This window comes from Myotis nattereri (assembly GCF_964212035.1).
Source record: "Myotis nattereri genome assembly, chromosome: 1".
Classification (NCBI taxonomy): domain Eukaryota; kingdom Metazoa; phylum Chordata; class Mammalia; order Chiroptera; family Vespertilionidae; genus Myotis; species Myotis nattereri.
Window position 1 is genome coordinate 52061285 of NC_138075.1, and position 27054 is coordinate 52088338.

A 27054-nucleotide genomic window follows, 5' to 3' on the forward strand; every position below is an offset into this window, starting at 1 on the left:
CCAGTAGCTTCTGCTTATTATTCACGCTGCCCATTTGACTGTTGGTTAGAAGCAGCCGTACCTACGCAGCAATACTTGTGCAGGGACTGCCTGTCTCAACATTAGGAGAGTTCAACGCACCTGGTATGTCTCGAGCGATACGTTATTCTGAGGCACTTGGACGGTTCTTCCCAATGCTGTGCTGTTTCTTATTTACCATAAGAGGTTTTTTTGTGTTGTTTTTTTGTTTTACCGAATATCTGGGTAGTTAAATCCCTAAACCATTGCTTTTAAGTGTGAACAGCTATATTTGGATTTGTCCGCTGTATTGATCAGGGGTGGCAGCTACCGCCGGCAGACCAGATCCTGCTCACTGCCCATTTTATAACCAACGTTTTATTGGAACCCAGCCACGCTCCGTTGTTTTATTCTTGTCTGTGGCTGCTTTCATGCTACAATGGCAGAGCTGAGTGGTTGCAACAGACCATCTGACCCCGAGGCCTAAATTAATTACTTTTGTGGCCCTTTACAGAAAAATCTTTGCTGACTTCTAGACACCTATGCAGAACTGCCTTTAATTTAATTGGATGGAAGCAGTTGTATTCAGCTGTAAGATTTCATTTTATTTGCTCAAAAAAATTGAAATATGCTCACTTTTTCTGGGCATATCATCATCAAAATATTTAAATCCCTTTTATGTGCAAGATCCGTGGCCCATGGAAACTGGCAGGGGGTAGACTAGAAAAAGGTGCAGGAAGCGGATCTGGGCTGCCTGACTTTGAACCTTACTCTGCTTGGGCCTGGTGACCGTAGGACCTTTTGTCATCTGTGTGTCTTGATTTCCTTGCCTGTAAAGTGGGAATGACAATAAAATCTCCCGCATGAGCTGTTGCAAGGTTAAATGAAATGATGAATGCAGTAAGTACACAATAAGCACTCGTTAGTATTATCATAGGCTAAGGCAAGTGTGTAAGCTCCTCCCATATTTCTGAGTTATATTCCAAAAATTCGATTGTAAAGATGCTTATTGGAAATTGAAATGCTTGTTATCCTGAAAAACTTTTAAATGGAGGATTGGGTTATTGACAAGCCTATAAAAGGCTAAGTTCCACAGAATGTAGTTGAACAAATTATTTATTGGAATGTTCTTAGAATGCAGGCTCCACTTCTTACATTATTGACATAGAACATGGATTTTGATAAGCTGGATAAGAAAAGAAAAAGGTGGTGTCAGTGGTTATCAGCAGGCAACCCAGCCATCCTCATTTCTCCCCACCAGGATTGTTTATTCCTAAAACACCAGGATCGTTTATTCTTAAAACACCAGAGATTCGTTGAGGACAAGGACTGTCTCTTGTAGACTTTTTTAAAAAAACAACGTTTAAAAAACCCTTTAAAGTAATACATTTCATTTAACATGACTTGTAAAATGGAGTCCAGCAGAAAGGAGAACACTAAAATCACCCAGAATCCCACCATATAGGGTTAGTGCCTATATAACCCCTTGCTTTATATTTTTCAACTTATCCACATATAGGCATGTGTTTATGTGTGCTTTCTTGTTAATTCTAACAGAAATGGGATCCTCTTGCATTGTGTGTTTTAGTTTCCTGCATAATTCTTGGCATGGTGCATCATATTACGTGTTCATTGAAAATTTGTTGACAATTAAGACTTGCTTTTTATATTCAGACAGCAGAATTTTTAAGTGACTCACACAGAGAGGGGGCTGATTACTTGCCTCTGAATTAATGCCTTTGAATCAATGACTGACTAATCGTGTACTTTACCAAGGAAGTGAGTTAGTTGACCACTAATGACTTCGTGTCTTAGAAATCTGCCCACTCGATAAATGAGAAACTCAGCATCAATGTGCTTTCATCAATAGCACAGGGCAGCTCTCAGCTTTGAGAAAGCTTGATGGGTCTGTTGGATGTTTACGAAAATAATGCCAAGGGTGGAGCTGCAAATCTTTTCCTCTGATAAGTGATAAAAGCCTTCTTTATCAGTTCAGTGCTAAAGGAATATTATTATGATAGAGTAGCATTATATTTTTTAGAGTAGCATTATTTTAAGTCAAAGTGTTTTCCCCCCTCTCTCTCCTAAGCTTAGTAGTTAAGGGAAGAAGAGATTCAATTTCACATGAAATTATAACATTGCTCATTTGACCTCTTCTACATTTAATACCAGCACATTGTCTTGTTTTGAAGGTCAGCATTTGGAACAATCCGTTATTAATGCATTCAGCCTGAATGCTCTATTTTTTCTACATCAGAAAAATATCTACTTATAAAATGCTACCATGGTTTACCAATACACACACACACACACACACACACACACACAATTTTCAGCTATTTATCCTAAGACAAGGAAGGTTTGATTAACCATCCATTTTTCCTGGATGTTGCCACACTCCTTACAATTCCACTCGAAAATCTCTGAGGAAAACATTGCAGTATTTGCGCTTATGCCTGGCATCATTTGTAGCCACTTGGCTGACGACAACGGTTCTATGCAAAAGCACTCCCTGCCCATTTGGTCCAGCTTTCTCCAAACTTGTTTTCGCTCAAAGACCACACTCAAGTGTGTTTGGCATCTTCAGCCCTTGAATTAAGGGGTGAGATGTTTGTGCCAGACCAACCGGAGCTGAAGGCAGTGCAGTTGTTCTGAATGAGGTTTGGTCCTTGGCAGTCAGTCACGTTGGGGGTGGGGGCACCACACTGCAGTGAGGAAGGTTGGTCTGGCGGCTGGAGCCAGGGCTCAAGTTCCAGCTTGACCTTCTCCACATATGTCTTCAGGCAAGTTGGCCTCAGCTCCCCCCTCCCCCCCCCCCCGCCCGCCCCCCACCTTAGAGATAAAAACAGGGAAATCCATTAGGTTGGTGTGGGTGGTTTGGGGGAATTCGTTGGTTACTGGAATTTTTTCTTAAGTTAAACTTTATCTTTGTTTAATAAGACCATTAAAAACAAACTTACAGAAGCTTCACTACCATCACATTTCATAAAAGAAAGAATATTTTTAACACTCCCAAAATAGAAAGGAAATAATCGAAGAATAAAGGACAGTCTTTTACATTGAATAAATTGAGCTTTATGAAAAATTCAGGGCATTGTTTCTTTGTCATTCTTGCTGCAGATCACTGTAAACTCAAAGATCCCCAACAAGCATTTGAGAACCAAGATCTGCTAGGTCCTTTCATCTTGCAAAGTCTATTAAATACGATGGCATTTATGTTACAGATTTCTGGGTTTTTGTTTGGTTGGTTGGTTGGTGGGGGTTTTTTTTGTTTGTTTGTTTTTGGTTTGGTACCCCCATACATTTTCAAAATTAACCTTGGGCCACACCTTCATTGCCAAAGATTATGTGGTAGAGACAATGATGGAAACGGCTTTTTCCAAAGGCACACCTGAATTATGTAGTAGGGAGTGGGAGGGAGTATTTGAGTCTAGAGAAGGGACCCAACTCAGTAGGAGGCCCGTGTGCTCAGGGAAGTGCTGAGGTGTCTGCAGACCCAGCCAGGTGGAAAAAAGGCGGGCAGTTAGATAAACAATGAGGCCAAACTCTCACCTAAAATAACTAAAATATGTTTGTTTCCTTTAAATCCAAGTTAAATTCTCTTGTCTCAATTCTTCTGTTTCAAACTAAACTTTATTTTCCGGGACTCCTCCTAAATAATACGGCAGCCCCATTATTTATGGGAAATTTAGGGATCAGCTACAATTTTCCCTCTTTCAACCTCAGTCATTGATTGATTCAGGCTTGGCCGAGTCATCTGAAAGAAGTTTTTTTCTCTGAGTGTCTCCTTCCCAGGCCTTAATCAGAATTTATGTAGCTGACTGTGTCAAGACTCTACAATATATCTCTTTAAATAGCAGGTTATTCACAGTAAAAAATGTTGGCTCCTATAGAAGCTCTATGCAACCCAACCCATATGTATTTGATAACCAAGGGCTCGGTGGGCGGGAAGGGATTGCTGAGCAGGTGCTTTCTTTGGCTTATGTCCTTGGGTAGCTCTTTCTTCTTCGCATGCAGTGACCAGTTTGTCCAGGACAGGTGGCAGTCACGGCATTCCCTTCACAACCAAGGGAAGGAGCACCCTTCTGCATGGAAACGCCATACCTGCCCAAGTTCGTTTTCACCTGGAGATAAATGTAGCCAGACATCCTCTTCTTCTGAAACGAGGATGGTCATAGCAGGGCTCTATTTCTTGAAAATTGTAAGAATTGCTATATTTTGAGAATCAGAATGAGGGCCAAGCCTCATTTATTCAGTTTTGATTTGGTCCCTACCATGTGGTAAAGATACAGAAAAAAGTCAACAGCTCAGCCAACTTAGCTCAATGGTTGAGCCTCAACCTATGAGCCAGGAGCTCATGGTTCAATTCCCAGTTAGGGCACATGCCTGGATTGTGGGCTCGATCCCCAGTGTGGGACATGCAGGAGGCAGCTGATCAATGATTTTCTCTTCATTGATGTTTCTATCTCTCCTTCTCCCTTCCTCTCTGAAATCAATAAAAATATATTTTTAAAAATCAACGAAGAGAGATAGAGTTTTTAGTACTCAAAGAATCACAGAATCTAATTTATGAGGGACCATAGGCTCTCGAACACCTCTCAGTCCAGCAGGAGATCCTTGTGCTGCCAATTTAGGGTTGCCAGTAAAATACAGGATGCCTGATTAAGCTTGAATTTCAGATAAATAAGTACCTTTTTAGTAGAAGTATGTCTCAGATATTGCTTGGAGCATACTTATTGGGATATATATGCATAAATTATTTATTGTTATCTGAACTTCAAATTTACCTGGGCATTTTTTATTTTATTTCCTAAATCTGTCAACTCTACCAATAATAATATCAACAATAATAATAGCGACAATGCCTGCTAATCTTAGAAAGGCAATATAGCTTGTTGATTAAGAATGTGAACCCTAGCCCAGCTAGCATGGCTTGGTGGTTGAGTGTTGACCTGTGAACCAGGAGGATGCGGTTCGATTCCCTGTCAGGGCACATGCCCAGGTTGCGGGCTTCTCCCCTGTGCAGGGAGAAGCCAATCAATAATTCTCTTTCATCATTGATGTTTCTAGCTCTCTCTTACTCTCCCTTCCTCTCTGAAATCAATTTTAAAAATGTATTTTTTTTTAAAAAAAAGAGTGTAAACTCTAGAACCAGGTTGCCTGGGTTTGGAGCATAGCTTTGCTACTCACTAGCTTGTGACTTTGAGCAAGTTCTAAAGTTTCTCTATGCCTCGGTTTCTTCATAGTAAAATAGGATTAAAGTAGTAACAGAGTTGTGATTAGGAGCTTATATTAGTATCATATAATGTGTATGTGTTTGATCAGTTATTATTAACATTTAGTCTACAGCATTATAGACATTTCTTATCCGATTAATAATTTTAATAATAAATTTATCTGTTCTGAATTTTTGCCTAAAAAGAAGTAGGCCATTAATCAATCTATCGGTGGCCTCATCTGGCTTTGGCACTTGAAATTACATTTGCTCGTGTCCCTCCTTCTGTGACTCTGGCGACTTTTAGTTCTGATTCACTGTCTCATTCTCATTTTAACTTAGTGCCATGGACTGCCCCCACTGGTTCCATCTGGGTGTGCTTTTCAAACCACCCCATCTTCTGTACTGTCATTTCAAGTTCAACCCTTTCAAGTCAGAGATCTTTCTGGTCAGAGAAACAGGAAGCAAAATTGCAACCGAATCATTCTGCATTCCTGCCTTTGTGTATAAATATTAATTTTTAAATATTGTATGATTTATCCAACACTTGGCTTATTTGTGTTCAATAATAGTACCAAAGCTGCATCTCAGAGGTATTAACATGTGACAAAACATGCATCTTGAAGTATATGAATTAAGGAAATTGCATCTACAATGCCAGACATGGTGCTAAGCATTTTGTAACATGGAATTCTCATAACAGCCCTATTGAGTAGGTCCTATTTTACCCCACCATCCATTAACTGCAGCTTACAGATATGACTTACCCAAGGTCAGGAAGAACTGGACTTGGGGAATGAGGCCATCTGACCAGAGTTACCACACTGCTCTATTAGACACCTGGATCCTAACATATATGTAAACTTATAAATGTTTCTTTAGGGGAGGAAATCTCATCGGTTTACATCTTCAACTGCAAAATTTCTAAACAGTGGGAAATCATTGATTAAAAGAAACAATTTTGAGTATGTGTGTGGTTTAGAGGTGTTTTTTTTATGATTTTTTTCCTCTGTGAGGGCAGGGACTTTTGTCCAGTGTGTGTATTTTGTTCACTGCTGTATCCCCAGCATCTAGAGCAGCGCCTGGCATGTTGTAGACACCCAGTTCAAACTAGTTGATTGCTGAATGAATACATGAAAATGTCTTTTTGTTACAATAACACTTGATTAAGAATGTGTCGTAGAAAAGAATTAAGACAATATGAACACGTTCTCTGCTGAGAGGACTTCCTGGATTCCCCCATGCAGAAAAAACACCTCCTTCCCCTCAGCCTGATCTGTATGGGTTTGTAATTGTCTGCTCTGAATAATATAGACACAACTCAGTTCCCTAAGCTTCGAAAGAGCTCATCTTGTATCCCTCTGTCTGTTAAATGAGTGCATGAATACATCCTTAGTATACCTAATAGATAAGAAAGGTCCCAGGGAAAAATAATGTCATTTGAAAAGAGGAATGATAACTGCTCTTTCACTCCTTGGTCATTTCTGTTTTGTTTTGTTTGTTTTTTCTAGTTGTGTGTCACCAGTCTTAAAGGAATAAGCTTCCATTCATTTACTATTTCTTTTTGTAGCACCTTGGTTAATTAAGTTCATTCCTCTTCCTGGAGAGGAACAAAGTCTGAGCTAGCTGGTAATTGCCTTTGTCTTTATTTGTAATCTTTTAGAAAACAAGTACACAAGCTCTTCCTTGAACAATCGTGAATTTTTTATAACATCTGTTTACTTAATTTAAAAAAACATGTGTAACTATGAAGATTAACAATGGACCTTAACTGGATATAAATTCAGACATATATAGGATCCGTCTTAATCTCAGTCAACCCTTTCAAGCAGATGCCGTATTTTGGGGATAAGGAAATTGAAATGTACCAAGGAGCGGTAAGTTACACGCCACGGGAATTACTGCAGTGCTTTTGGCTTCTTGGATGCTGGGTAGTTTTTCTCGATGTTGGCAATGTATTTGCATTTCCTTAATATGAGTTGTTATTGGGAAAACTCAAGTAGGGGACATGTTTGATTTTTCTTTTTTAAAAAAAATATGTTTTTATTGATTTTAGAGAGAGAAGAGGGAGAGGGAGAGAGAAACATCAATTGGCTGCCTCCTGTGCATCCCCCACTGGGGATCAAGCAGGCCCGAAACTGGGGCATGTGCCCTGACTGGGAATCACTACCGAGACCTCTTGGTGCACGGATTGACGCTCAATCCATTGAGCCACACCAGCCAGGGCCATTGTTTGATTTTTTAATGTTGTGCTAATCTTCCAAGTGCAGCTCAAGAAAGCATAGGACTATCTAACATTGGAGCATTATATATAAAATTAGTTAAATGGGATGCAAGACCTACAGGTTGGGGGACCTTCCTCTTTCCACACATGCCACAAAATTCTAAAACTAAACAACCAGTAATGGGTAAAAAATAAATTGGGCGATGGGGATCATCCTGTCTGAATCAGACCCTGAAACTGTGGCTATGACTGGAACATGAAAAATGAATCTTTTATTACTTCATTTATTAATGTGACTTCGGTCCCAGTTCAGACACAGCTCCATAGCCAATTCAGTTGTGTGACAAAAAATGGAAACTGTAATCCTCATCAGTGTGTCTCCTTACGTGGTTCATCACTTCCCCAGGCCTCCCTATCTCTGCATCCTTACCCCTTCGCTCTTTCCTTTGCAGCAGAAGCACAAGAGCAATCATTAGTCCTGACCCCTGGAAAACAAACAAAAGAGAGCCCACACAGATTCATCAGTTGAAGTGGAAGGCAATTTACCCAGAGCAAGAGCTCACCCCATTGTTGCCAGATGAATGGTGCTGGTCGCTAGAGCCGAAGGAGGCTGCCACGCGAAAGACCTTTGATAATGCTGCCTTTATGGGAGCCCAGCACAAGGGGCACACTGTCAACAGAGGCTTGGCCCTGCCCTGGCGCCCTGATCTGCAGGCCGGGAGCAGCAGGCACGGGCTGGCCTGGCATTCTCAATGACGGCAGGGGCGGGGTAGGTGCAAGTGCTGTGCATTGGTGGGGTTTCTTTCCAGTTCTCTGAAAAGCATCGCTATGAGTCCCTTTTAGACCATTCATCTTTTGAAGAGTTCTCCTTAAAGGAATGCCCTAGAATTTTAAAAATACATATTTATTTTTAACTGCTAATGATAACCGCGTGCTGTAAAATCGGTATTTACTGAGTGCCAGGTGTTATGTTACACTTGTGACAAGTAATACAACAGCCCTGGATGCTGGCTGTGTATTGTTCTCTGTACCCATTTCACAGATGAGGAAACTGAGGCTTAGAGAGGTTAAGTACTCAAATCTGCTGACTGTTGGAGCTGAAGTCAGATCCTAATGACTTTCAGGGGAGGAAAGAACCAGGTAGAGGAAATACCTACTTGATAATTCTCATAGGTAGCTGAGAGGTTCTGTGAGACCATAGATTGGAAACCATCTTGAAAAACAGTCACTTGCTAAGGACAAGTATAACTAGTGAATCAGCTTTCAAGCCTTATTGGACAATGACTTGCCCACACCTTTCCCTCCATGCCCACAGCTTTCTCTCCACTCCATTTCCTTCTATTTTCCTCTTTTCTTTCTTATAATCAATTTCCCTGTTTTCAAAGAGGTATTAAAAATAATCCTGCATAAGCAATCGAGGCTTGAAGGCCATTTTAAGACAATATCCTGAGGTTTATCCATGCATCCCCTTCTGACTGTAAGGTGACGGCAGGGATGTACTCTCGTTCCTGTTTGGAGTTGTTCAGTCAACAAGTCCCAGGAATAGCCTCCGACCCTCACTGGGCAGTTCCCCTTGTGAGCCTCCTGCTCACAATATGAGGGAAAGCGTGGACACTGGATCCACCAGTTCCAAACCTGCATGCAGGCAGCAAGCACCCTCTTTTCATCCCCTCTCATCACTCAGTTCCGATCTACCAGAGCTTGCAATGAATGGCAATTTCTGGGCCAGGCCACCTTTTCTATTAGTAAGTCATTGTATAATAAGGCCCAAAGCTGGATTGGTAAATGATACTGCACCTTTGCATAAGACTCTACTTTTTCAAATTCCATCCCCATCCATCATCTCAGTTACCCTGTGACATGTGTAGCATCGGCATTAGTATCCCCACTTGAGAGATGGGCACCAGGGAAGGGAAAGACACAATCTACGCCTTCTCACTGGTTCTGGTATTGTTTTCACTTTTTTATATTAGACTAGAGGCCCAGTGCACGAAATTCATGCACATGTAGCGTCCCTAGGCCTGGCCGGCAATCAGGGCCGATCAAGGCTTTCCAGCTGCTGGTCAGGGCCTTCCTTCGTTCCACGCCACCCCCTGGTGGTCAGCACACATTATAGCGATCAAACTCCCGGTCTCCCAGTCGAACTCCTGAGGGGACACTTTGCATATTAGCCTTTTAGATGATAGATAGATAGATAGATAGATAGATAGATAGCCTTAAACTGAAGGAGTGCTCTTTCTCCAGCTTTACACCACATGAAGTATTTTTCTTTTTAGCATTTTTCTTTTGAGTGAATGGTGGAAGTGGGTGCCAAGAAATTGAAGAAAGCAGGGCTGCAGTTGTCCTGACTCAGTGAATGTATTGGTGAATTTATATTTATGCAGAGCTAAGATTCCCCATGAAACTAAAACCCAGGGGAATATCCTAGTGTGCCAGGATTTTTTTTCCCCTACTGAGATGAAAACAAACTGACCAAACCAGTTGATCACTTTAAAGAACCACACCTCTTGTTCTCTTCTTATGGAAAATTTTGGTTTTCTCCTCATTCATAGCCATCTCCAGTTTGCCCCTTAGGAAAAAAATTGTGTAGGAATTTAGAATTCTAGTAAAATCAGACCCGGGTTTTTAGTGGGCCTGTTGCCCCAGGGCCTTTAGAAATGTTTAGCAGTGGAACATCACTTGTGGAGGCCTGTTAGGGTGGAAGGGTGTGTGGTGGAGTATCTGAAGGCATAGGGCATGTCTGAAGGCTGAGTCACTCAAATACCTACAGAAGAGCACCTCCAGATTCCACCTTCATTTTGTTAGGTGTAACTCCTCGTGACCTAGACAATTTTATGAATTCTTGTGTTTTGTAACCTATAAGATATAATTATAAACGTTAGACCTATATAGTGGTATAAGCCAAGGCCAAGAAAAAAGAAATATAATGTGTTGCTTTATCTGACCATGGTTTGGTTTCGTTTTGTTTTGCTTTTCTAGGCACAGTACGAAAACCCACCCCACATCTATGCTCTTGCAGATAATATGTACAGAAACATGATCATTGACAGAGAGAACCAGTGTGTCATCATCAGGTACGGACAGAGCCTTCTTCGGGGTAGAGGACGTGAGGTCATGCTGTAGTTAGGGCTTCTACCGAGAAGCAGTGCTTTCGCAACAGCTGCTGGCGTAGCTGAGTAACAGTCACGCTGCCGGCTTTGTCTTGGTTCATTTTCCAATTCCAGATCATAAAAGCTTTTGCGCTTCTGTGGGGTTGGGCTGCTTTTTTAAAAATTTTATACCCCGTCACGTATGACATTAAGGCTTTAGGGCACAAGGTGTAGCCAGATCTTTCATTGATCATCACTGGGGCCTTGGACTAAACATTGTAAAACTCCTTCCCTCCCGTGTGATCATGCCGTGGCTTGACTCTAAGTTGAAGATCCTTTATGTCACAAGCTTCACTGTTCTGTCAGCTAGAGTCCTGTTCTCCAGGTCCCTCTTTTTTCTTCTCCCAGTAATTTAGTTCAAGTTTGAACGTTTTGGTGTCCTTTGTCATTTGCTTTTAATTTTCTGTGGGCATTAGTGGTAAATGCCAGCATTACCCATCTGTCTGTAGCTACATGTCAAAATCCTTTTAACCTGACCTAACTCTGGGTCTTTGCTGGGTTTAAGTGCCTTTACAATTTTGTTTACTATTGTGAACATTTGCAAACACAGAGAAAAAGTAAGCATCCATATTCCCATCGCTGAGAACTTGACAGTTGTTAACATGTTGTCATATTTGCATTCATCTTTTTTAGTTCTTTAATTTTTTTATCTGAAGCACTTCTGAAAAATTTTTTATTAGGGATATTTGCAGACATATACAAAATTTAAAAAGAGTGTTAGAATAAGCGCCTGTGTGTCTCTCATCCAGCTTGTACATACAGCCAGTCCTATTTCCCCTAACCCTTCCATCCTGCATCCACTTGGTCATTTAAAGCAAATCCTGGGTAGCAAATCATTATTTGTCAATAATGTATTATGCACCTCTCAAAGATTTATGTCAAACCTAAAAAATGAATAATTCTTTTAACATCACCCTATATTATCAGTTCTATTCCATGACTGTGTTGTAAATTTTGTTAATAGTTGGTTTTTATTTGGGTTCCAAACAGAGCTCACACATTGCCCTTGACTGCTATGCTTCTTAAGTCTCCGCTTTTTTTTTTCTTCTTTTTCTTTTGTTTTCTTGGCATTTATTTGTTAAAGAAAAAACTCTTTTGTCTTGCAGAATTTTCTGTAGTGTGGGATTAGCTGATTGTATATGGTTCCCTCTTTCTCCTGTAAATTGGTGTCTATAGCTAAAAGCTTGATCAAGTTCAGATTCAATTCTTTGGCAAAAAATAAAATAAAATAAAATGCTTCATCAGTGATGCTCTGCACTCAGGACTTTTATTGGTGAATAATGCCTGTGGGATTGCCGGTGGGTCCATCCATTAGAAATTCTTATTATACTGTCATTCTTTAATAGTTAAAAAATCGTTATTTCCCCCCCAAAAAAATCATTATTTTCTATTCTTTCTTTCACATTTATTTATTAGGTTAACTTAAAATACAATCTATTGGGGAGAACTAGATAAAGAGTTTGATTTGTTGTCTTGACCAATTTTTCAAAGCAATGAGTTGATGCCCTAGCAACCTCCCGAGGTGATACGTTTTGGTTTTCAGTATCATTCCAAACCAGTGGATTTTAAATGTATTATCTGTTTAAACACCGCAGTTTTCCTGTCAGGCTCAAAAGTCCTAACTTTGACCTTGGGAGCCCTTTATATTGGCTCCCATGCCTCTTGATATGACCGGTCGTCTTTGGTAGCTTTCTTGTTTAAGATGTTCCAGACTCATCTTGTACATTTCCTGCCAAGCCCTGGATCAGCGCTTCACCAGAAACCCCCGGTTCATTTTAATGGGCAATGATATGCAAGCACCACCAGCCTAGCCACTGAGTGCTCGCTCACTGCCATATGTTGTCAGGGCTACTAGTTCTTTTCAAAGGACAAAGGAATACGAATTTTTTTAAGGAAAAAAGATGGAGCCTAAGTTCACACTGGTAATTTTCAGTTCATTTTAAGATTGTAGGATTTTTATACTTGTATCTCGTTTCTCTTAATGCTGAAAAATTTGGTTCCTACTGACATTATCACAATTATTTGATTTATACTATGTGTATAAATGTAAATATAAATACAAAAGAAATAAATATGTGACTATATAGTTATATATAAATATATAAACATATATAAGGGGATAAAGCAAATGAGTGATTTTGTTAATGATTCAAAATAGCAGTACCAATGTTATTAATAGCAATACTGGATTAACTCTAAAATTTCTTTGTTATTCTTTTTGTCCTTGGCATGTGCAGTCAAAATACTGGGTTTTAAGAGCCACTTAAAATAATCCTTTTCTGTGTCATTAACATTCCAACTTACAGTTAAGTCCATTTAATTTCATATTGAATTTTAGGGGTTTAACATTTTAAAATTTTAAATTGTATAAAATATTTACATGGTTCTAAAGTCAAAAATATAAAACAAAGAACACTGAAGTGTTTTCAAGGTAAATACAGACTTCATGATATTTTACTTCTAAATATTTCCATACACATCTCTGGAAAATAACCTTTTTTTCCCTTAGCCCCAGGACCAGTATCACAACTAAATAATTAATAAAAATTTAGTATCATCTAAAAATAAGCAGTGCACATTCAGATTTCACTAATTTTTGCAAGCACGCCTTTCCTGCTGATTTATGTAAATCAAGGAACAGTGTTTCATTTGCATATGTCTTTCACTTTTTTATTTATATTCTATCACAGTTCCCCTAATACCATCATGGCTTTTTTTTTTTTTTTTTTTTTTTTTTTAATGACATTGACTTGGTGAAGACACCAACCCAATTTTCCTATGGACACCTTTTAGATAACTGTTTTTTCCTAATCTCATTACACTAATTCCTCCAGCTGAATTCTCAGTGAATTGCAAGGTAGATCTAAATACTTAATTAGATGCAGGTTAAGTCCTTTTGGAAGGAATACGTGAGTGATGATGAGTTGGGTTGCTTAACAGGAAATGCTTCCGTTTGACTCCAAGTGGAGGTCTCTGGCCAATAGAGAGGAGGAGGGCGTTTTCGTAACTAGATCGAATGAGGGTACAGCATATGTTTTCTAATTCGGTCCCTTGCCTGTTCTCCTTCCTCCTGAGCCTCTAGTACAGTGTTTCTCAACCTGGGGGTCGAACGACCCTTTCACGGGGGTCGCCTAAGACCATCGGAAAACACATTAATATAATTACGTATTGTTTTTGTGATTAATCACTATGCTTTAATTATGTTCAATTTGTAGCAATGAAAACACATCCTGCATATCAGATATTTACATTCCGATTCATAACAGTAGCAAAATTAGTTATGAAGTAGCAACGAAAATAATTTTATGGTTGGGGGTCACCACAACGTGAGGAACTGTATTAAAGGGTCGTGGCATTAGGAAGGTTGAGAACCACTGCTCTAGTGAGATGAGAAAGGAGAGAATGGTCTTGTTACCTGAGCTTCACAAGTCTGGAAGCTGCCGTCTTGCCCAGCCCACGTCTCTCCCACTCTCACATCCCCCTGAGTGTGTCCCTGCAGGACACACTGCACTGAAGCAGGACCCATGCCCACTGGTGGGAGCCTTCTTTCCAACTGTTCAGTTGGCCAGGGCCTGAGGGCTCCGCTCCCAGGATTTCCGTTGCACTGGCTGTGCTTTCATTTAGAAGGTGATAGAACAGGGAGCTGCTTTGACTTCCGACACTAACTACCCAGAGTCAGGCCACACCTCACAAGTGAAGGGCACAGTCCTGCTCAAGACCGTCCTCACTTCAGACACCAGAGGGTTCCGCAGACCACCCTCAATTCTGACCAGCTAGCTACAAATTCAGGGGTCCCTACCACCCTTTCAGTTCCAATAATTTACTAGAATGACTCACAGAATTCATGAAAGCTCTGAACTTAGGATTACCATTTTGTTTTAGCAAAAGGATACAAATCAAAAACAGAAAAAAGTAGAGCCTCATAGGGCAGTGCCTGGGAGGGGTCCAGATGTGAGGCTTCTGGTTGTCCTCTCCCCGTGAAGTCATGAGTGGTGTTATTTCTTTCCAGTTATGGCAATAGTATTGCCAACCAGGAAAGTTCACCCAAGCCTTTGGTGTCCAGAGTTTTTATTTGGGTTCTATCGCTGCATGGCTGACCTTTAGTCTCCTGTTCCTCCAGGTGGGGGGGAAGGGGTGGGCATGGTGAGAAGTTATATGGTGTTTTCAAAGCCTCCATCCTAATTCATATTGTTAGATATCGCAAAGCCCCCGGGCAAACAGAGAGACTCCCGTCAGGCCAGACATTCCAGGGCTCTAGAGACTATCCCCAGTAGCCCAAGGCAAAAGCCCAACCTCTCTTATTACCCAAGAACTTAACTTATTACCCAAGGGCTGTGGTTTCTGCACTGAGAAAATAGATTTGCTACCCCTGGCTGGCCATGGTTCTTTCTAGTGGCTCTGTGATCCTGGGCAGCAAACTTAGTGCTTGTCTGGGCCTGGGTCTCTTCATTTGTGAGAGAACTGATTGACCAGGTGACCTCTGAGGTCTCTCCTGGTTTGGGAGCTCTTTCTTCCAAATAATGCCAGAGGGAAGGGAAGGCAGGAAAATGCTCCTGTGGATAGAGAGGCCCAAGTTTGCGGCCAGTGACACTGGGAGAGCTGGGTACTTGTCCAGCCAGGGGCTGAGTCAAACGCAGACTGCCTGCATGCATTTGTGAACAGGAAGCAAACAAAACCCATTCTCCTGGGGCTGGAAGAGAAACTTGCTCCTTGTGTTATGGGCTTTTACCATAGCTGGAAAGACTAGGAACTTTTAGTATCGTTTAATTAGAAAATTAAAAATGAATGACCTAATCTCTCTGGTGTTCTTTTCAGACCTTCACTCCCCAATTTCCCTGGTGTGACCTTGTCTACATGATGAAATGCATACTCTTTAGATGGGGTAACACAGGACAGAGAGGCAGTATCATCAGTTTCCTCCCAATCTTGCTCATGTTTTCTAAAGTGGTGGATATGCTGGCAGGGTGGACTATTTCTGGGCTAGAAATCAATGTAACAAACTGAATTTAAAAAGAAAAAAATCGAGGGAGGAGATGGGGTGTTTTCTCAAGCAAAGGCCTCCACCAAGGGCTTGCTCCTGAGTTTTGTATGTCTACAGACTCATCAAAGTAGTTAGAGTTAAGCAGCTTCAGGTAGAATGGCTTTGGCCAGCCAAACTCACAAAGGATAGATCCCAACTCATGAGTTTGTGAAGAGAAGTCTGCCTGTGGGCAGCTCAGGAACACAGTCCAGAGGGGAGCCAGATTACCATGAGGGGCTGGAATTCAGAACAGGGAAGATCATACTAGCTATTGTCATCAGATCCAGGCCCCCACCTCTATCTGGAGATAGGAACTCGGGGTGTTGCTCCATTCCTCAGAGTAGTCCATTCCTTTGGGGAAAATCCGTCACTTGTGGTGTTCTTCTCCTCTCCCGATTCCCGGTAGGTCAGCCCCTTTTTATCAGCCTCCACTTTCTCCTGCCAACCCAGCCATCCTTAGGTGGAGCTCCAGAAATAAACACCCAGGATGTGCCTTAGGTGTTTCCCAGGTTTATCCCCAACGTTCCACTGGCAGACAGAGCAGGGGGAGGGGCTGCTTTAGCTGCCGATTTCATCCACTGCCTTGTGTTCACTAGTTAACTTTCCAAGGATAGATGTTTCAGTCCCTGTGTTGCCTCATTCACTCAGTGGCTATATAGATATCTGGGCTATGCATCTAGAGATTCTGTTTCAACTGATTTATGATGAGCCCAGAGCGTCAATATATTTCTCAAGTTCCCTAATTGGTTCTAGTTGAGAATCAAGACTAAGGCTCCTGAAATCCTAATATCCCACTCACCTCTTACGTTTAGCACCACGAATTGGTCCAGGCAAGTTACGCTTCCTGAGTGCCTGCCCTCCGCTGTGTGCTTTGCATGTAGGTCATCTCTTTTCATCCTCACAACCACTCTGGCTGCCAGTATTGTTATTGCTAGAGGTTCCATCCAGAAAACGAGGTTTAAAAGAAGCCCGAGAGCCTCAAACTAGTAAATGGTAGAGCCTCTATTGAAACTTAGTCAACTCCTTTATCACAATTAGCACTGTGATAACCCCATTTATGTAACATACCAATATCTCAGATTTAACGAAGTTCACAATGGTTCTTTTATGTTAGCCCAAAATTTATCCTACCACCGGCTCTCTCTCTTCCAAACACAGTTGCCAGATGAATGCTCCTTAACTATTATATCATTTAGTCTATGTCCCATTAATTTGCGTGTGCACATTTTTTTCAATCTTTGATGACGGGAAACTGGTGTATGCTTTTTTGTTTCTTGGGTACACACAATAAATGTTTAATGGTAATTATGAAGCTGAAATACTTCAAGTAAGCTGTAAGTGCTACTGAATTTAGAAAAAGAGGGGATCAGTTTAGAACGAAGCAGTCAGCAAAGGTGTCATAGGGGTATTGGGACTTGATTTGGGTCTTCCTTTTAGGATGGAGAAAGCATGGATGGATGGCTTGATAGCCTCTGGGGCCCACTGTGTGATGGAGAGGAAAGAGGATATCAGTATGGCTGTTAAAGAAGACTTCCATTGACAATGGTCCTTGTCAGTTACTCAAAGGCCTGCACTGGGTTTCCACTTCTGTTTCTATATTACAGCCATATAGTATTTATGCAGTAATGCAGGATAGGTTAATTTGGGGAGATAAGATTGTTTGGGTGACAGGTACCTCCTGGAATGATAGGTCTGCAGATCCCTGAGCAAGGACAGGATACCATAAAAGATTGGTTCACAAAGATAAGCCTATTGGTAGAAAAGAGGTGGGATCTTGAGAGAAGACAGCTATCTAGTGAGGTTATGGGAGGCCTGACCTGAGTTGGAAAGTCAAAGAGGAAACTGATGTGTGACATTCCATAAGCCTATGCAGGAGTAAAGTACAGGAAGCGAATGCGGACTCTTGGCAGTGCCAATAGAAAAATGCAACAGCTATAGCTCCATTAGTATCATTGACGATGGGCACCTGAAGACACAGGTAGACACACTTGTGAGCTCAGTAAATGAGCGACAACATCTGCTCCGCTCATCACTTTTTTTTTTTTTGCTCCAAAATTCAGAATTTGGATTTGTGTTTTGGAATTACATATGTTATATCGCTGGATCTATCAGAGACATCTATGCAAATCTATTTAATAAAAGAATCTGGTGTGGCAAAGGGGAAGGAGAAATAGCAAATTTTTCTCAATTTTCTACCATCTCTATATCACCAGACAAAATCTTAGCCAGAGGCATTTCTGACCTCTATGGAGACTTATGAGACCTTGGAGAACATTTATGTGGCAGTTTTATTGCGAATCAAAGCAACTTTCTATCACTTTTGGCCTACATCCGCTCCTGCTGTCCCAGCCTTTTTCAAAAAATGTATTGTCAATATGAAAGCATCGCCTTTAGTGCAGTTTCGAATTCTTTTGCTTGAAATATTCTGCAGCAGGTTTTTCTGCAGAGTAGGGCATTCTGCCTGCAATGTGTCCAACACCAGTTTGCAAAGTCTTGTAGATTGTATCCTGAATACGTGCTGAATAAATATTTTTTAAAGAATAAATAAAGACGTGAAGGATACTTTGAAGGTACATCAAAAGGATTTGGTGACTCACTGAATATGAGAAATTTGGAAGAGGAAAAGGAGATAGTCATCACTACTGGACCTAAGATTTCTGACTTACCTGCTTCAAAAGACTTGGAATCCCTAATATTTACAGTAGTGAAGCTTCAAAATGAAAAGATTTTAAAAATCAGAGCAGCTCAAATATTTGGCTTGTGTCTCGTCTCTACCTAGGCAGCAACAAGTGTCTCACGGATCCTCAAGTTGTCTTCCTGCCTTTGATGTACTTCAGGAATCTTTTATTATTAGTATTGGAACCTCCTCTGGTTCTGTTGGTCCACCCCATTTCTTGTTTATCCCAGTAGCACCGATTGGCCTTTGAGGCTCCCTGTCTCTCTGGCCTGGCTTTGCGAGGTCCTGTCAGTTCACACCCCTGATTGTGGAATCTGTATGAAGCACCACCCTCTCACTGGAGGTGAGGAGGTTGAAGAGCAGGGACTCAATCTACCTTTTCCCCAAGCTCTCTGCAAATATTACCTTCTGGCCTATGTGATTGCTGAAATTCTTTTTTTAGGTGTTTTTTTAAAATATATTTTATTAATTTTTTTCAGAGAGGAAGGGAGAGGGATAGAGAGTTAGAAATATAGAAACATGGATCAGCTGCCTCCTGCACACCCACTACTGGGGATGTGCTTGCAACCAAGGTACATGCCCTTGACCGGAATCGAACCTGGGACCCTTCAGTCCGCAGGCCGACGCTCTATCCACTGAGCCAAACCGGTTAGGGCATTCTTTTTTTTTAATATATTTTTATCGATTTCAGAGAGGAAGGGAGAGGGAGAAACATCAATGATGAGAGAGAATCATTGGTTGGCTGCCTCCTGCATGCCCCACAGTGGAGATCAAGCTTGAAACCTGGGCATGTGCCCTGATTGGGAATGGAACCGTGACCTTCTGGTTCACAGGTCAATGCTCAAGCACTGAGCCACTGCAGCCGGGCTGAAATTCTTTTATCATCAGTCAGAGTGTTACTCAGGAGCGCTGACTCATTAGCTAATTAATATACTCTCTATGATCATAATAGTTAACCTTTTTTGGATAGTTGCTTTATGTCTCGGCATCTTTTACTTATATGTCTGTACAACCTGGCAAACTAGGTATTACTACCCTCCTTTTTGCAGACCAAGAAACTGAGTCTTAAGAGAGATAAGAAACATGTTAAGCATCTCGCATCTGAAATAGGGCAAAGCCACGCTCCGAGCTCAGGCTGCCTAGCCCACTGTTACCCTCTTTCCACTTCTCTGCTGCTGTGAGTCAGCAGGTGTCAGGTTATCTGTTTGCTAATCCATTACCACCCACAGTCACGTTGTGTAGTGGAAAGATCTCTGGGGTTGAGTCACAGGGTGGATTCTTTATTCTGTTCTGTCTAAAGTGTATGACCTCTGTACGCCTCGGCCACTTCATCTGCAAAATGGGGATTAATACCTTAAAGGAATATAAGGAAAGCTGAATAAGGAAGTAGACACACTTTTTTAAAATGTTCAGTAGTGACGTAAAATATCTGCTAGTGGCCTTATAAGGAAGTTCAGACATAATAACTAGCTGAGCTTGGGCTCAAACTTGGCCTCCATAGGAAACAGTGGGTTCCTCCTGTTGCCTGGGTCTGGGCCAAGGTGAGCATTGCCATGGGCCATTTTCTTGGCAGTCTAGAGCAGTGGTTCTCAACCTTCCTAATGCCGTGACCCTTTAATACAATTTCTCATGTTGTGGTGACCCCCAACCATAAAATTATTTTCGTTGCTACTTCATAACTGTAATTTTGCTACTGTTATGAACCGTAATGTAAATATCTGATATGCAGGATGGTCTTAGGTGACCCCTGTGAAAGGGTTGTTCGACCCCCAAAGGGGTCACGACCCACAGGTTGAGAACCACTGGTCTAGAGGAAACATTTTGTCTGTTTGACACTACTAATTGATTGGGAAGAAAACAACAGCTTTGACTTGTTTGCACTTTGATCATTATGTTAAAGACTGAATTTTTATCATTTACTTAGTGGCTTTGGTGTGACGCTTTCATTTGCATTTTATCCATTTAGCCTTCCCATGTCCTTGAGGATTACTTGACAATGTCCTTAAAGGTCTTCACAGGTCACCCTTTCTCTTGGGGCAAAGAGATGCTTCACCTCAGACTTCTTTCTCTCCCAGATGCAGCAGGGCTGCCAGGGAGGGGATGGACCTTCTCTGCTGTGATTCTCATTCTCGATCGCATCTTGTGATCACAGCGGTGCAGGCAGGCTATTATTTGTTAGTTCCAACTGTGTGTGAGATAATAAATGTTTTTGGCAGAAGCCTTACTTAAAGGGGTGTGTATCAGAAAAGATTCAGGAGTGGTTGGTTACAGGTTTGATGATACTACAAACTGTGCTATTCGTGGAGTTACTTTGGGAAATATTGCTGGTTGTAATTGACTATCTAACCCAGGGGTGGGCAAACTTTTTGACTCGAGGGCCACAATGGGTTCTTAAACTGGACCAGAGGGCCGGAACAAAAGCATGGATGGAGTGTTTGTGTGAACTAATATAAATTCAAAGTAAACATCATTACATAAAAGGGTACGGTCTTTTTTGTTTGTTTGTTTGTTTCATTCATTTCAAATGGGCCGTATCCGGCCCGCGGGCCGTAGTTTGCCCACGGCTGATCTAACCCATGTGTGGATTTTAAATACACACCCTGGTCTGAAGCACTGTAACTCCTGAGTCAGTCTGTCTCAGTCCTTTCCTAGCAATGTCATCACTAGCTATGTGATCCTGGGCAAGTTGTTTAGCATTTCTCATCAAAAAATGGGGATAAGAATAGCACCTACCTTCCAGGGCTTTAATTCAGATCAAATGATTATGTGTGTAAAGCCCTTAACAGTTCCTGACCTGCTTTAGACACTCGATGGACACATGCTACAATTATTACAACCAGAATATGTTAGTTTGCTCCTTTCTTTTCATTGGGGTCTAATGGACATATTATATAAGTTTCAGGTATACAAGATGATTTGATAAATGTGTATATTGTGAAATGATCATCACAGTAAGTCTAGTTAATATCCGTCACCACACATAGTTATAAAAATTTTTTTCTTGGAATGAGAACTTTTAAGATCTGTTCTATTAGCAGCTTCCTAATAGGCAATACAGTATTACAGGCTGTAATCACATGCTATATATTACATCTTCATGACTTATTTATTTTATAACTGGAAATTTGTACTTTTAAAATAAATATATATATTGATTTCAGAGAGGAAGGGAGAGGGAGAGGTAGAAACATCAGTGATGACAGAGGATCATTGATGACTGCCTCCTGCACGCCCCACACTGAGGATTGAGCTTGCAACCTGGGCATGTACCCTGACTGGGAATCGAACCTTGACCTCTTAGTTCATAGGTTGACATTCAACCACTAAGCCACGCTGACTGGGCAGGGAAACATGTACTTTTTTTATCCCCTTTACCCATTTCACCCATCCCTTACTTCCTTGCCTGTAGCAACCACCAATCTGTGGTAGTTAACCATCAATCTCCTTTGAAATTGGTGTTGTTTCTCATTTTTTGGACTACTTTGCAGTCACTAACATGTTCACTTTTTATAACTCTAGAATTACAAAAGGTCATTTTGTTAAAACTACCCTTATATTCTTTTATCCTTGCGTTTTACCTTTTGAAATAAGAGTCAAGTTCAACCCTAAAATGTCCCTATGTCAACACAGTAGGGTCTAGGTCAGTCGTGGGCAAACTACAGCCCGCGGACCGAATCCGGCCCGTTTGAAATGAATAAAACTAAAAAAAAAAAAACGACCATACTCTTTTATGTAATGATGTTTACTTTGAATTTATATTAGTTCACACAAACACTCCATCCATGCTTTTGTTCCGGCCCTCCGGTCCAGTTTAAGAACCCATTGTGGCCCTCAAGTCAAAAAGTTTGCCCACCCCTGTCTTAGATGATGCATGTTGGGTAAAGAAATGTACATACGCCCAACTGGCCAGGCTCAGTAGTTGAGCATCAGCCTATGAACCAGGAAATCATGGTTCGATTCCCAGTCAGGGCACATGCCCAGGTTTTGGGCTCAATTCCCAATAGGGGGTGTACAGGAGGCAGCCGATCAATGATTCTCTCCCATTGATGTTTCTATCTCTCTCTTCCTCTCCCTTCGTCTCTGAAATTAATAAAGATTTTTTTAAAAAAAAGAAATACAAATACAAAGTTGGAAAAGCAACATTTCAATTACATTTACTTGATCAATTATAAGAGAACAACAGCTACTGTGGTTAAGAACCATGAGACATATTTTGAGACTAGGAAGGGGCACATGGGAATAGACTGCTGAATCTTCCAACAGTCGAAATGGTTGACTCTACTTATTCTATGGGATATCTCTGAAAAAAATTTGACTGAAATATTTTACATTTGCTAGAAAAAGTTGAACTGAATTGAACACATCATTTATTTTTAAGTGAAGAACAACCTTCAGGCTAAGAAAAACAATTATGGTCCTTGAATTCAATTATTAACATACTATTGTAAATAGGTCCCCTCCCCAGAACATTCTTTCCATTTCTTTGAAGTTTTAGCATATGTTTCCATTTCTATAGCTCACACACACAGAAAATGCATTATTTCCTATTTGAATTCATATTTCCTATGAAGTCTGTCTTGACTTTGTTTTAAATTTGCTGGGCTAATTCCCAGCTATACAAGATCATGGGACTTTGTTTAAAATTCCGATTGCTAGGCCCTGTCCCTAGAGACTGGGATTCAACAGGTCAGAAGGGGGCCAAACATGAGAATTATTAAGTACTTTGAGGATGGTGACAAGCTGCAGGATATAGGGACAAACGGGGCATTGTTCTAATTTAAGGTACATACACTTCTAGAGTATTTTTTTCTTCTCTTTAGAAGTCAAGTGAAGGCAATTACATTAAGAAAGGCTACCTATAACCATAAGCCAAGCAAATTGCTCTAACTGCTCTGAGATGCAAAGCAAATAGTTTTGGGTGTGCTATATAATTTGTCTGATACCTTCACATTCTTTTAACTTGGGTTTTAGTCCAGGGGAAGAAACAATATTTTCCCATCCAGAAAAGCCAGTATAATCATGTTTGTATATACGGTAAGCTTCAAGTAATTATCTAACATTCCATTTTTGTACCATATTCTGGGCAAATTACCGGCCTCTGATCAATAAGACTTTGTGTTAAGTGTCTGTAAACCGAAACCAAAGAATGAAAGTTCCGATCAATGTTCAGCCAGAACTAATTATTTTAAATCTTCTGAAAAAATATCAGAATTCCTGAGAATGTAGATCGCTATTATTGGACCTGGCATACTTATTTTAATATGTAAAACAAGTTACTTTCCATTATTATTCTTTTCTTTTGCTTCCAACAAAAGAAACGAAATATTTCATGTCTGACCACATCATTAGTCAAAGACACAGTGGAGGGATTATACTTTTATTTCATAATTCTAGTAAAATTTATTCTTTTTCCCTTCTCTCTTTCACATGCATGCACACACATGCGCACGCACACACAGAATTTGCTATCAGAAATTCTAAAATGAAAATATGTTTACTTATCATAGTATAATAAGTTGAGTAATAATCTAAAGAAATTGATCCTTCTTGGTTATCATTGTGATATGTGATCCCACTTTTTCTGGAAATGCTGTTTTTTAAAATCTGTAATACATGGATAATTGCCGATCTCAAAAATGTAAGCATTAAGCGAAATCACATCAAAAGATACAGTCATCCAAATACCAGCCCCCCAAGTCAAATATTTTTTTTCCTTGTTGCATTTCCAATCATAGTTGTAATTATGCTATAGATATATTATCTCCTGCTTATATGGCCACTTTGGTTGCATCGTCTTTATGTTGCCACATAGTTCTCTAATTGTTTTAAATGTCTATGTAATATTATATTGGGCGGTTATACCATTGTACTCTTGGACTTTCCAATATTCTTGCGCAGTCACATTATTTACAAGATTAAAAAATGGAGTTTCATTGCTGACAAGACCTGTGCTTTAAATGAGCAAGAATGTATGTTTTGACCCTGGAGCTAGCATATAAATCATCTGATTATATGGACCATTTAAACAGATAACTTCTTCATGGAGCTGAAATATTTGCTGTACATACCATATCTGTGCTGTGAGGAAGCATGTTCTTTGTAAATGGTATGGCACGTCATCCCAGACTCACTGGCTTTCTGCTTGCCACTGTATCTTAGGAAATTTCAGTTCATTTTCCCTAGTCATGTGGCCCAGAAGCCCGGAGCTGAGTACTGACTGGGATGTGAATGATTTGCTTAGGTGGATTCAGACCTTTGAGGTTCTCAGAGAATATGGTTTCCTCATTCTTCCCCATAATTTCTCTAATCAGTTCAAGGAAATTGAACAAAGTTCTGAGATTTGCTACGGTGGCTACTTTAATTATTTGTTTTGTTTTGAAATATTAAATTTTTTCATTTCCTTTTGGGGTCACCTGGTTAGATTTGTACCCTAAGCAAATGTTTCCTCTTTTCTGAAGTAACTAAACAATTGATAGCAGTTCATTAGGTTGGGTGTTCATACAAGAACATTTGTTCTGTACCCTAAAATTCTTGATCACCAATTGCAAACAAAAATATTGTCTGAATTTTTTATATTAAATTTGATCACTTTACAAGATACGGATTCCTTTAATTCTATCATGGTAGCACAAGGGTCACCAATAGATGAGATATCTGACTAACTTAAGCAGGTCTTGAATTGACGTCATCATCAGTTCAAGGGAATTTTGAAGGAAGGGAACTGGTATTTTATCAAACAGACTATGTTAACAAGAGTTTCCCCATACAATAAGACTACAAAACAGGAGGTAGTCTTTTGTTATTCAGGATATGATTAATATTGCCTCATCATTTAATTTTAGGACTTCAATTTTAAAGTTTCATTTACATTTTTGTAACTGTTTTATATATCATTTGAATCAGATTTATTTCACTTAACATTGCTTTATATGTTTTTTTCCTATGTTTACACTCTTCATGTCAGTTGTAATTTTTGTACACCATTCTATCCTTCTGATATTCCATAATGTTCCTAAGTGTGTCCCCTATTACTAGGCATTTAGAATGCTTAATTGTCTATCAAGTACATGATGATAATTGTTAAGACCCTGGTCCACACACCATGTTGATATTGTGCATGTAAGTCATTGAGGTGACCTGATCCTGGCATGATTTGTCTTTCTCAATCTGTATTGTGCATTTTTTACTGAATTTCTTTCTTTTTTGTTTGGGGATGGGGGTTAGAGGGGAGGGGGGCAGGTTGTAATCCACTTCATGGGTATGTAACCCACTTCATTTTTGTCTTTCTTTCCTCAGTGGTGAAAGTGGTGCTGGAAAGACAGTGGCGGCCAAATACATCATGGGTTATGTCTCCAGAGTGTCTGGAGGAGGCCCCAAAGTCCAGGTGAGTTTGTGATGTAGCCCATTTTGAGACTCTGTCCTACATGAAATGTAAGAGGCTCCATAATTGTCAGATCGGCAAACATTTTGAAGTGTTTGAAACATTCTATTGGTTTAAAAAAAAAAAAAAAAGCGGGGCATAGTCCTCTCATACCTCCCTGGTAGGAGCATGAACTAGTATATGTACTTTTCTGGAGGGCATTTCAGCAAACTTTATCAAATCTACACGCATGCACCTTTTGACTCATTAATCCTGCTTAAGAGAATGTGTCCTTTACTAGTAGATGTGCTGAAACGTATGCAAAATGATACTTGTATAAAGTTATTTGATGTGACATATTTTTGTAAAAAGAGGCTCATGAAATTAATTTTTAAAATCCATTTTATTTAACCCAACATATCCAAAACATTATCATTTTAATATTGAAATATTGATGAGATATTTTACACTCTTGTGGGTGCTAAATCGTTGGAATCCAGTGTGTATTCAACCTTTACAGCACATCTCAATTGGGACTAGCCATGTTGCAAATCGAAGCTACCTGTGGCTCATGGCTTCCATCTTGGACAGTGAGTGCAGCTCCAGAACCTAGACTGGCGTGGTGCAGTCCACGTGCTTTTTTCCATTCACGTAGCCACATCCTCTCCCTAGAAGACTGATACAGAGACAGGAATCCAGGATGCCATTTTGTGGTGGGCTGTTCCTTTACTGTAATTTGCTCTTTCTCTTTTCCCCAATACGCTTACCACAAAATTCTACCGGACATCTTGAGGGTGGACGAATGGATGGATAGATAGGTGAATGGATGGAAACATGAATAAAGATTCTCAGTTAACACGTCAGTAATTAAAGAAGACAAGAGACAAGGAAAAGCCTTTCTTTTGTTCTCTCCCTATGCTATGAGAAACTGCGTGTTGATAAGTGGTGTAGGTGTGTCTGATTAGCAAACAGATATAAAGGATTAGGAAGATTCACATGTCAAAATTAATTTTACAATGAAAAGCAAGGTTTATATAAATCCATGAGTTTTTTAAAGAAGACTAGTTGGATTGGAAGTGATATTTCTAAATTTTGAAACTGACCTCATAGAGGGACCACCCAGAACTTGCCTCTGGTGCCATCGCTAATGACATGGCCCCGGTCGATGTGATTCCAGTTCTTCCTCTTCTGAGTGCCCAGGAGGGCACCAAAGGGAGCACTTTGGCTGTTACGTACTCAGTTAGTAGTTAGTGCCTTCATCCAGCCCCGTTTTCTCCAGACCATGACTTAGTGGCCAGACTGCAGACATTTAATGTTGACTTTTCTCTTCCTGTTTTCCTATGAGGACAATGAGGCAGAGCTCTTGGCTTGAAATTAGTCAGTAGCTACAGAGCACAAACCAAAGACTTGTT

The 27054-nt window shown here is 40.4% G+C and overlaps 1 protein-coding gene across 1 annotated transcript in view; it reads left to right on the top strand.

Moving 5' to 3' along the window:
• MYO1E (myosin IE) overlaps positions 1-27054 on the top strand; it is a 189582-nt gene that overhangs the window by 81337 nt on the left and 81191 nt on the right. Inside the window, exons 3-5 of the mRNA XM_081084100.1 lie at positions 7000-7089; positions 10416-10510; positions 25579-25666. Of these exons, the coding sequence (XP_080940226.1) occupies positions 7000-7089; positions 10416-10510; positions 25579-25666 (273 nt within the window). The remainder of the gene's footprint in view (positions 1-6999; positions 7090-10415; positions 10511-25578; positions 25667-27054) is intronic.